General features: G+C 43.4%; 1 protein-coding gene across 1 annotated transcript in view; it reads right to left on the reverse strand.

Moving 5' to 3' along the window:
* Positions 1 to 5,246, reverse strand: part of LOC113172858 (neuropilin-2-like) — a 49,800-nt gene extending 44,554 nt beyond the window's left edge. Inside the window, exon 1 of the mRNA XM_026375888.1 lies at positions 4,289 to 5,246. Within this exon, the coding sequence (XP_026231673.1) occupies positions 4,289 to 4,364 (76 nt within the window). The 5' untranslated portion in view covers positions 4,365 to 5,246. The remainder of the gene's footprint in view (positions 1 to 4,288) is intronic.
* Between the last annotated feature and the right edge of the window lie 6,941 nt (positions 5,247 to 12,187).

A 12,187-nucleotide genomic window follows, 5' to 3' on the forward strand; every position in this document is an offset into this window, starting at 1 on the left:
CTAGAACAGTTTACTAATGACATGATAACTGTAATTAGAACATCCTGCTGGACCCACTAATTGTCCTTTCCCTTTTACAGACAGGAGAGCGCGCGAGAGACACTGTGCAGAAGGTTAATTGGCTTAATGTTTATTCGCTCACTGCGAACCGGGTTGTTGATGTCATTGGACAAGCCCCCGTGTTCTTAGCCCGCTATTATCCTAATGATTGAAAGGCTAATGTCCTCCCATTTGATTCACAGTTTTAAAAAAAAGTTTAACGGCTAATTTATGTCTAGTTTTTGAGACGTGTTATTACTTCAGATGGGCCTTAAAAAACAAACAAATAAATAAATAAATAATAAATGAGGGGAAAGAGAAACGCAGCCGCCGTCTGAATCACCAGATGAATAAGGATAACCTTTTAATCCCGAAACCTGGTGGAAAACACCTGCTACCTGCAAGATAATTAAAATGAAATCAGTTTTTGAAGAAAGTCTCCAGCAAAGTGTTGGAGATTAGCTTCCTCAGTCGTCACCACTTCAGGACACAGGCTGCGTGAAATGGTTTCATTTGAGTTTGGCTGCTATTCTGAGGACTCTGTGGCCTGAAGATGTGTTTTAGACTCTCCTTAAGGTTCAACCTTCTATGTTAACTAACTAAATGTCCATATTCTACTAAGACTTTACATTAATACTACGTTTGAACTTGAATGACTCCTGTGCTTGACAGAGGAGAGGTGTATATCTGGGTTGGTTTAATGCAGGTGGCTTCACTCAACCCCTGCTTCACACTGCTGTTTCCCTCTCCTTTCTCTATTGCGCCTCTCCTGCTCTCTCCCACTCTGCTTTTCTCCGTTCACTCTCTTTCGAGCTCCCAAACACTCCTTCCTCATTCTCTCCCTCATCTCTGCTCAGTCTTTGCCTGGTTGTCTCTATGTGCTATTTCTGCTATGAAACTTCATAAAGCATCATAAATAGACTCAGATGGCAACAAAAATAATCAAACAATCAGGAAATTACAAGAAATAGTGGGAGAACACATTAATGGATGAGCTGATTTCAGAGTCATTAGTTGCCCTTTTGATGTATAGTCAGCTGCAATATATTATGCATCTCATTTGGAGCATTCATTCCCTCATTATTTCTTATGCAGTTATTTGACTTGCCTTAATATGGCAGTGTATTCATAACCTTTCTGAAGTAGGCTTTCCAATCTTCATATACACTGAGTAATTATCCATGGAAACACGAAGTTACAGTGAAAGATGCATATACTGTTATTCTAATAACTGATCTTTTCTAACACAAAGTAATTACACAGATCGGCTGAGTTATTGACTGTGAATCAAGTCATTATGTTGTGAACTAAAACAGAGCATAACCCCATCGTGTGAACAAATGGCATGGATGGTTTGTTTTATCGATGGCCAACTGTAGAGCTCAACCAATGTAACGTTTGATTATTGCAAGCCGACCCCCTGAGGTAACGCAGCGCCTTGTTAGATGTGGGGATAAAGCTTGAGGCTAGAAAGCAACAGATGCTTTAGAAAGTGACAGTCAAGATCCACATGAAGTCACACGGCAGCAAAAGGTTTTATGCATTTGATTGTATTTTGTAGCGCGCGCACACACTCACACACACACACACACACACACGAAACAGGAGTGCCGCTGCCTGCTTTGTGGTCAGGTAACCACATCAGAGCACACACATCCAAAACACATCATCTGCAGAATCCGTGAACCTACCTATGTCTTTTGTTTCTCAAAGAGTGGAGAATTTCTCCCCTCATGAAATCACATCAGACTGGTGACAGAAATCAGTCATATAAACCAGTCCACGGCGCGTACCTGTGGGCAATTCGCACCACTCCTAGCTCACTTCTCACTCTCTGCATCACAGTGAGCCAGTTTCATCACCAACATATTTCGGCAGAGACACTATAGAGGCAGACAGCTGGTCTTGAGTGGCCAATTATGTCCATTTATCTCGCTTCTAGGCACAGCTGTGATCAAACAGAATGAAGAAACAGGATCAAACAACGAGGCTAAAAATCATTCTTCCGTTTCATTCACTTCTTCCTGCAGTTTCACTCTGCCTGTTTCTGTCTCTCTTACTTCATCCCCCTTCACTTCAATCCCCCACTGCTTGTGTCTCTCTCTATATATACACTTCTAAGTCACTATGCTTTCCCTGCTCATCTCTCTGGAGAGAACACAGCAGAGGCATCTGTAAAAGTTTACTGCTCAGGGAGCTTCATACTGTAATGCCTACTGGTGAAAATGTGTGTGTTCCAGTAGGTCTCAGCGTAGCACATGGTTATTCTATAGTCAGTGAAGTAACAGAATGTCAACCAGACTTCCTATGAAGATAGGTGGACTGTTGGTGCCTGTAAAAACAGCACACATGCTTTATGGTGAAAGGAAAGGGATTTTTTCTTTCTAAATTTCAGGAGAAAAGGTTAAATGAGGAAGTGTTCATGGTCTAAAAAAACTATAATGACTAATACGCCTCAAGGCAAACATCACATCCTTCTACCCTGAATGCTAGAGATGAGGTGTGCCGTGTTTCCTGTGCCGTAAGAACCTCACTGAATCCTTCCTGCTTTGGCACTGGCTGTATTAAGCTGTTGATCAAATGAGAATCTGCTGTTTGTCTCAACAGAATAGCCTCAAAAATCCAGTATGTTTTATATAAGGTCGTTGGTTATAAAAAATTGTGAAAATGATCAGATTTCAGCTGATTTCACACATAGCAGTTCTTTCCAATCTCGCTCTGTGTCTTGTCTCAGCCAAAGTGAACGAGGCTGTAAAGAATGCCTCAGTTGTTTTCACCGTGTTTCTCCAAAACAACATTTGGCACAGGGGCCACTCAATCCAAGTCATGAGGTCTGGAAAAGCCCTTACCAGCTCTCTGAAAAAGCCCTACATCAATGAAACCTAAAATTCAACAAACTTCCCCACAACTACTTATTCTCAGTTCCTTGTTTTACAGTTTGCATCCACACATGCAGCTCAAACAGTCCCCATTTATGTCCCCATAAACACACACCTGTCGCCCCAGAACTGACCATTTCAGTATTGTTAAGAACTAACATTGACCTGAGAAGGTTCTTTGTGCAGCAGACACGTTGATGGCACATAAAATGTTTTCCTCTCTGTGCGCAAAAATGGTGTAGATACGCACAAAAATCACAGAGCAACGTTTCAACATTTGTTAGTTTCTAAAAAGCAGAACTTAAACCGTTTCTCACATCAGAACCTGTTCGTAATCGTAAAAAGAAAAACTGCTGACGGGTGTTAATGCAGCTGCACAGCCCATCGCGCGCTGTACTCGGGGAATCACAGAGCTCCGGAGCCGGTGGTGGCCTCCGCTCCGCTCCACGGAGACAGCAGCCCGGTCAGTGCAGCCACGTCTCCGCACAACACAACAGCATTTAACCAAGTGTCTGTACGACCATAGTTAGTTCAGTATAAAGAAATGTTCTAATACTACATCACAGCGACACATTAAAAGCTAGAAGAAGTGCGATAAGGTCACTATTTAAAGTCCACTGAGCACCGACGTTAGAGACCGCTGACACTGATATGAGTCCCGACAGGAATATTATGGGAACATCTCAGTGATTTTTCATGACTGAATAGCTCTCCGGAGAACAGACATTGATTAAGCTGAAGATTAAAATCCACAGCAAAGGGTTCAGATGTTTTCAAGACGACAAAATCAATATTGATACAGCGCCAACATCCCTCAGTCATTACGGCTCTGTAGCGGTACGAGGACAACATCATGACGGCACTTCACGCGTAAAATCCCCGTGATAAGATGGTTCAGGCGACACCATCACTAACTCTCTGCCTTTCAGGAAAATAGATGTGGATGTTTGCTAGAGATAATAAATAGTTTTGCTCAGTGATCACAAGTTGTTTATTCACTTTTTTGGTAACGCGGACTGTGAGAGGCGCGTTAAGCCGCGGTGTTAAAGACAGACAGGACATCCTGCTGCAGGACTCTTACTCATAACTAACTGGGCTAAATGATCCACTGGGCTATACTTAATAAGGCATCACTTACACAGGACGTGGACGCACAAGTCTGTTTAGTCATGAATGCGTAATGCTGTTTCCTCTAAATGTTGCTCCTTACAATCATTACGCATTTTAATTTGACAAGAAAGCCCAAACTTTTTACTACGGAACACCCCTTTACATTCTCTGTGTGGGAAAAATATCCCCTTAAAAAGATTCCATGTAACACCTGCGTGTGACACTTGTATTAAAGCGGGCAGCAGAAGTGTCAAACTTACCTCCTTCCTCGGCTTTAGCCGCTTGAGGCAAAAGAAAAGCCAGTAAACATCCACAGAGCCATATGAAGAAATACATCTTTCCTTCCCAATGTGGAGAAAAACCACCTGCGTTCCTCCTCTGTTTAGGTGTTTGTCTGAGACGGAGCTCCAGTCCAAAGTGCCCTTTTCCTCTTTTAGATTTGTTTCAAGCGCAAAAAAACACTTGTGTCCAAAATCCAGTCCAACAGACAGCCCTCCGGTTGCTGTTCTTATGAGTCGTGCCAGCCTATGACACCGCTCCTTCTCTCGTGGAAACAGGTCAGTGTGATGTGCCCAAATCTAAACGAAATCAGCGCAAGTTGGAATTTACACGAATTTTCACAGTCGCGAAATCCATGTCGGTGCGCACAGTGCTGGCAAAACGCGCACGGGAATTTCAAATAAAGTAGAAATCACTGGTTGAAACCACAAAGAACCTTAAGAAACGTCTGACAACAACCATTAAGTTGGACAGAACCTGGAGATGTAACGCGAATCCCTCCTCTGTGGCTCAGTAGAATATTCCCAATCTTCTGCCTTGGCTCCACTTTGGCGCATTTACTCGCTAAACGAGCACGTGATTAGAAAATGTTTTAAAAAATATCTTCTACTGTCCCGTCAACAACCCCGTTCTTGCGCAAAAGATCTCCTGCAAAGGGGGGCAGCGTGCGTAAAGTGGATCGGGAGAAAATGCACGTGCAGCCTTCTCCGCTCTCCACCTACAAACTGTGCGTTTCTTCGCTGAAACCCTGTTTTCTGTGATCGCTCTCTCTCTCTCTCTCTCTCTCTCTCTCTCTCTCTGTCTCTCTGTTCTCTCTCTCTCTCTCTCTCTCTCTCTCTCTCTCTCTCTCTCTCTCTCTCTCTGTGTCTCTCTCTCTGGTTGACGCTGCCTGTCTCTCGCTTTCCTTCCCCCGGCAGCTCCGGCAGTGCGCTCCTTCCCCTTCGGTCTCCGCCGGGTTTGTGGCAGTGAGTAAGACTGCTCACTCAGTCCCCTGTCTTGGCGTGCGTGCACGTCGGGCGCGCGCGCGTGTATCGGATTACAGTAGACACCTCGGCCCGCCTCCATACAGCCCATCACTGATTAAAGAGCAGTTTCATCTTCCTCTCACTCCCTTCTCTCTCTCGTCTTACCTTCCTACTGTTCTCTCTTTCATTTTTACCTAATCTCCCTCCACTTTCCTCCCTCTATCTACTCAGATATTCTCTTCTTTCCTCCCCATCTTTCTCTTTCTTGCTTACATTTCTCTTATTTTCTCACTGTTGTTGAAAATTAAAAGAGATGGGGACGAGGACAGAGGCTAAAAGAGGCTAAAGACCAGGTCCACAGCCTTGTGAGCTTTGTAGCAGTGCAGAGGGCAGGGACCTTTACAAAAACTTGGTGCAGCTTGAGCACTGATCACTGATACACTGAAGTGTATGTTTAAACTAATCAAAGTGGACAGGAATCTAATGAGCACTAATGAGATAACAAAATGTATTACTGCGCCTACTAATAAGCTATGAATAACCATCAGCTTAAACAGCAGAGATCTATGAAAGGGAAAGATGTACACATCATGTCATGCAGAGTGGTCATCGAGTTATTAATGGTCGAGCTTCTGGATGCAAAAAATTCACCCACAGCTTTTTATCCACACGCATGCGTTTGCTGTATCTGCAGGCCAAGGCTCAAATGTGTTTACCAAGGGCACATGGGTCAGTGGTGAACAGAATCCAAACAAGGGTGGAGGATAGATAGCAATACAAAGCTGACACGCACACATACAGGGATGGGACTGAATGGCAAACAGGTAGGGAATCATATAGATGCAGTATATAGAGCATATTGTATATGTTTACGGTGACTGTGACTAGACACTTAGTGAACACACCCTCTGCACGGCCTCTCTCTCTGTCTCTGTCCTGCTCTCTCCCAGTAGTGTAATACAGGGAGGGTGTCAGTGGGAGGTGTGCTTCAGGCCCTGCAGCAAACACCAAAGCTTGTGGCCTGAAGAACTAACCAAATCCTGGCTCTCACACTGCCTTCCCAGGGCACACCCAGCACACATTAAAACACAGATGCATACAGGATATAATGACAAAGCTGCACTTACCATTGACCACTCAGCGAGAAGCAAGCTGTGCACCAAGTTATCTCATGGGAAAAAATCACGTCCAAAACCTCCTTCTCTTTCATGACAGAGAGAAAAAACATCCCACCGGGGCTGATCCTTCATACCATGGTCCCGTGACCTTTGCTAGCGTGACATTTTCAGAGGGCAGGGAAGCTTAGACAGTTATGTGTGATCACATACAGTATTTCACTAGTCAGTGTCTTGATGAGGGCAGGTAATCACTGATGTCAGTTCAGGACAGCGACACATGAAACACAGCGACACACACACACATGATGTGTGTGTGTGTGTGTCAGACAGTCAGTCTACTGACTGATTTGTTTGGTCTCTCTAGTCGTATGACCTCTGTGGTGCGTCCCTCTCTCCCCTCTTGCTCGCCTCGTCTTGAATCTTTCCACTGAAACTAAAACCCACCGTGGACCACTGGAAACTATCAAGTGAGGAGGGCACAGAGCAATCACATGCTAATATCAGTTTAACATCCCACTGAGCTGTCAGAGCTGCGGTTTGTGGAAACGTCTTATTTAGAGCGGTAGAGAACAGGTAGACGCACTGCTGCGAGAGTAATCGAGGTGTGATGTTGAACAAGCAATTTACTTCTGTTGCCATTATAAAAATAACTTCTGAATATGAATGAGGGTTGTTAACCTGGGTTTTTGCAATGGTGCTTAAAGATTACAGCTAACGTTGTTTTCAGTCAACACACGTAAAATAATACAAATAATGTAAAACTGGGTCGAGTTTTTGTTTCATGCTTGAGCAGGACATGGTGAATACTAAAGGTCTTTTAAATCTTCTTGTATCCACAAGTTATTGGGCAGAAAATGGATTTCAAAAATAAGCAACAAGCTCTGTGAGTCACTCTGATTCACAGGACCAGAGCCTTCTGGACTTTCCCTTCATGCATTCTTCTGTATAACTTCCAGCAGTATGTTGTGAAACTAGGATATACTAATCCATGACACCTTTTCTGCGTGCCAAGCAGCAGACTGGGTTTCCCAGAAGTCGCCATGACTGACATCACCCAAAATCCATTTTAGGGCAACGGACAGAAATGTTGCTTGTTGCTGACAGTGCAGATGTTCCTGATGTTTTCACCTCTCTGGACTCATCTGAAATCTCATATCACAGCACGTTGACTCGCCAAAAACTCTGGACATGGTGTCATGACATCAGTACAATTTACAATATGGTTGCATGTTATGTTCATTTAGCACATTTCCTAATTTACAGTAGAACTTTACTGTGCAGCTTGATAACACTTGGTTACAGAAGGTTCTGCAACCTTGAATGTTCTTCTAGACGCGTTTGCACTAAATACTTGCTCCTCACACTTGTTTGCTCTGTGGCCACATCTGATGGGGTACAGGTCTTATCACAAATTTAACATAACTAATTCTGAATGTTAGTACTGAATTAGCACACTCTGTCCTATAGTAAAACACCAATATATAGTGTGAGTGTGTGTGTGTATCTTACACCAGAGCTGTGAAACCAGTAGAGAGTAAGGTGATCCTTGCTCTGCGTCAGGGGAAGAACTTGTCTGCCGGCGTGTCGACAAGCGCTACTGGGCCTGTCCACACCTCGGCAGCACACTGCGTCCTCACACCGCTCTCTCTTGTTGCTTAGTTTGATGAATTATTTTATGATTTCATTTCCCTTATGTCATCATTTAGATTTCATGTTTTTGTCTCTATCGTTTTTTTTTAACGTGTGGACTTTTCTTTCCTCAATCACTCATGCTGTTACGGTGCTTCACTTAGTTACCATAGTTACCATCTGTTTTTTTTTTAAATCACCATTTTATTTGTGACCAGGCTGAATTTGATGAAAACACTCATGCTAATGTTAACGGTATATGTGTCTTCACTGGGTTCGGCTCCATCAAAAGTCTTCTCATTACCACTCAACCACTGCTTCCCTCCACCATCCATCTTAATGGGAATGTGATGACCAGCAGCTCTGTGTCCATCAGCGTGTCGGCACGTCTGTGCATGTGTGTGTGCCTCTGAGGAGCTCTTTGGAAACTGTCTTCAGTGTATCACTTTTTACCTGTATGTGTAGCGTCGGCCTGTTGGCACCTCCAGCTTTTCACCACTGTCCCAAATGAAATTTCCTGTTTGAGATTGCTTCCAGGTCACAGATCATGTTCCTTCTCTTCTCTTCTCTTCTCTTCTCTTCTCTTCTCTTCTCTTCTTTTCTCTTCTCTTCTCTTCTTTTCTCTTCTCTTCTCTTCTCTTCTCTTCTCTTCTCTTCCACACTTCACCTGACCCACTGTGATCAAAGTGTCTCACTCGCAGACACACTGACTCACAGAAAGTAAACATTTACATGTACATACATCAACCACAGACTGACCACATTTATCTGTGGTCACGGCAGATATTTAATCTCCACTATGTATATACACTTGCTCTGAAAATACACAAAACACACGATGCACATACACCACATGCTCCCTGCGGCCTCATCAATAAGCCATATTACTGAGCACGTCTTACGGGAAGCCACAGTAAATTAGTGTGTCAACAGTTAACACAGGCGGCACTGACATGAAATAAAGCTGAGACATGCTACAGGGGCACATACTCACACACACACACACACACACACACACACACATAGGGGAGTTCAGATATAGACACACAGATCTGTGAAGATTTACTCACACGCAGAGATGCACACTTGTGCAGACACACACCCACATAGATGAGCGTGTAAAGAGAGACACACAAGGAGCCGATGAGTCCGAGATGAACTCACGGTCACGTTCAGGAAAGACGTCCTTACAGTTCATTTACCTCTGTACTACATGTGCACACTGTTAAAAACTGTATGTGGACCGTCCTCCTGTGCATTGTCCTCCTGTTTGTTGTGTGTGTGTGTGTGTGTGTGTGTGTGTGTGTGTGTGTGTGTGTGTGTGTGTGTGTGGGTGCACAACTAAGTGGTGATAATCACAGTACAGCCTGTGGAGACTGCAGGGAGTTCACTCAGCTATTAGCAAGGACACAGAGGTGATGGAGAGAGACAAACATACACAGCCACACACACAAACACAGGCCCAAACATTCACTGATAGATAGGCTCATACACACAAGCACAGTCCAGGGATCACAGTGGGCTGTCAGAGCCGGGCAGAGCCTGTGAAAGATGTCTGCTCACTTTCTAATAACGTCACTGTCCAGCTTTCCTCTGTTTTCCTTCCTTTTGCTCTCTATCACTGCTCTAAATATCCTATAACACTCTTTCCTCTTCATTTCCCTCTTTATTTCCCATTGTTTTCCACTTCCTGTGCTCTGTCATTCTCTCGCCTGTCTCATGTCTGACTTTCTTCTTTTCTGCTCATACACTTTCCCTCTCTCTCCCTCGATGTCTTCTCTCTCTTTCTCCCTGTGTGGTTGTAGATAAGGATGTCCTCTCTGGATGTTTGACTCAGCTGGTAGCACAGCAGCAGCTAGAAGCTTTGTGTTTCTCAGTAGTGGAATGACAGGCTGTGCGAGGATGTCAGACTGTTGTAATTGAAATATAACCACGCATGTAGTGTAGTTATCCAACTGATATCAGGGTTTGTTTTCTGAAACAAACGCAGCTGTTCCAAATGAACGCAGGACTCTCAGGGTCACAGTACACCTTAAAATCCATCAGTTACCCAGGATAAAGGAGGAACTTGAGCCTACACCCCGTTTTGTAGAAGATAGAACAGCATGTGGGGAGTGAGCTTTATTATTGTTGCACTGCTTTATGACTGTGAAGCAATTTGCAGTTTTTAATGTGGTTACATCATGTTTGTGGTTATGTCTTGAGTTCCAAACCCCACCCCACATGCATTCCTATGTTCCTATTCACTGAACATTGAACTGAAATTAGTCTAAATTACTTTTCCTACCTGTAGTTTAAATCTATATAAATCTATATATATCAAAATTGTTTTATTTGCGTTACATTTTGTGTAAAACGTTCACTACTGATTGCATCATTTTAGAGACATGATACCACCACGTCTAATGTTAAAGTTTTAATCATGAAGTTGAAGTCAATTAAACTCTTAAAACAATAAATAAAAGACAATCATTTCAGACGGGAAGTTAAAAGCTTTTTAAAGTAATTTTTTTGCTAATTCCCATTTAAAATGTCAGAATTATGTGTGTAAATGGACGAAGCTGCAGCATCTCTCCTCACCTTCAACATATTTCCCCGACTGTTACAGTGAATTACTGAATCGTACCAACGAATTCTGTATTGTGAAACAAAATGTGCTTCTTCATCATCCCTCAGGGTCAGCTAATCTAAAACATGAGTGTGTGACCACCATAACCAAACATAGGCAGCTCAGACTTTTTTTATGATCCTGGTAGAATTACCTGTTCAGGTAAGGGAGCCACATAATGAGTCTGATTCGGCATTTGTGTCTTATCTTCATCTAAAGTTGACATTTTACAGTTACTTGGTTTTGTTGTGGCAGCTGTGATACTGTGGCTAGTCCCATCAGTCATTGTCTGACAAAACAAGACAGCTACAGTGCAGAGAAAGGGGGGGGGGGGGGGGGGGGGGGGGGTGGAAACCTCCTTTCACCCCTCCAGCTCTTTCCCCCATTGAGACCCCTCTCTATTGTTTTGTTTGCTCTTATTATTCTAACTTCATATCAGTTAAATGGTCGTTCAATTCTTCTCTATTTAAGGCACCATAGAACTTCACTAATTGGAACTAACTGTACCTTGGTATAAGGGAAACACACACACACACACACACACACACACACAGAGTTTTCACAATCCACTAACTTCCAATGGCAGACAGTACAGTCATACAGTATGGATGGTGCTATTGTTAAAAAGAAACAAAAGACAGAACTGTTTACGGGCAAGTCACTCAAATGTCACTGGGAGCACAGAGGAGAACGGGTCACTGGTCACCAGTATGTAGTACACACACACACACACACACACACACACACACACACACACACACACACACACACAGGATGTAGAACATCTTCCAATCCTTCTCTGTCTAATGGCATTTACAGCAACAACAACAACAACAACATCAACAGCCTTGGGGACGTGTGAGAGCGTGTCTGTCTGTGTTTGAGGAGTGGATCCCTTGGGCTGTGGAAGGCACAGTGGTTTTCTCCATGGTGGGGGAATCCCTTGTTGTCTCAGATGACACAAACTGATAGGATTATCAGTAACGGCTTAATCATGAACACACACACCAACACAAACACATGCAGAGACAGAGTGATCCCTGATCGTGATAAGACGATGGGTCAAGACACCTCACACTGATAAAGGAGACTCCAACCCGTTAGAGCGCTGATTACACACACTGTGGCGGTGCAGGCGTGTCATGTTACAGCTTTTATGGCCTCTCTCTCTTTTGTTTTCGTTTTTTTCTGCATCTCCTCAACTATCAGCATCTATCTATCTCTCTATCTACTTCTACTCACTCACTGTTTTTTTTTTCATGGAGGAGAGAAAGAGTTTGCGTTCTCCTTCCTCAATGCCTTCTGTATGCAAATGTTAACTGTGAACACCTTGATGTGATTTAGCTGTTTCTTAGTTTGCAATTAAGGGAAACAATAGTCAGTTACACACAAGCAAACACACACACACACACACAGAGAAGTGTTTCAGTAAGGAAGTGAACACAGATAGCTCAAATGAGTTCTATGATTACTGTATTTATCTGTGAGTTATTAGTTGCAAAGGTCCAGTGTAGGTTACGGTTGACAACAAATCATGAGCATGACAGAAATAAAGAAGAG

This window comes from Anabas testudineus, chromosome 21, assembly GCF_900324465.2.
Source record: "Anabas testudineus chromosome 21, fAnaTes1.2, whole genome shotgun sequence".
NCBI classification, from domain to species: domain Eukaryota; kingdom Metazoa; phylum Chordata; class Actinopteri; order Anabantiformes; family Anabantidae; genus Anabas; species Anabas testudineus.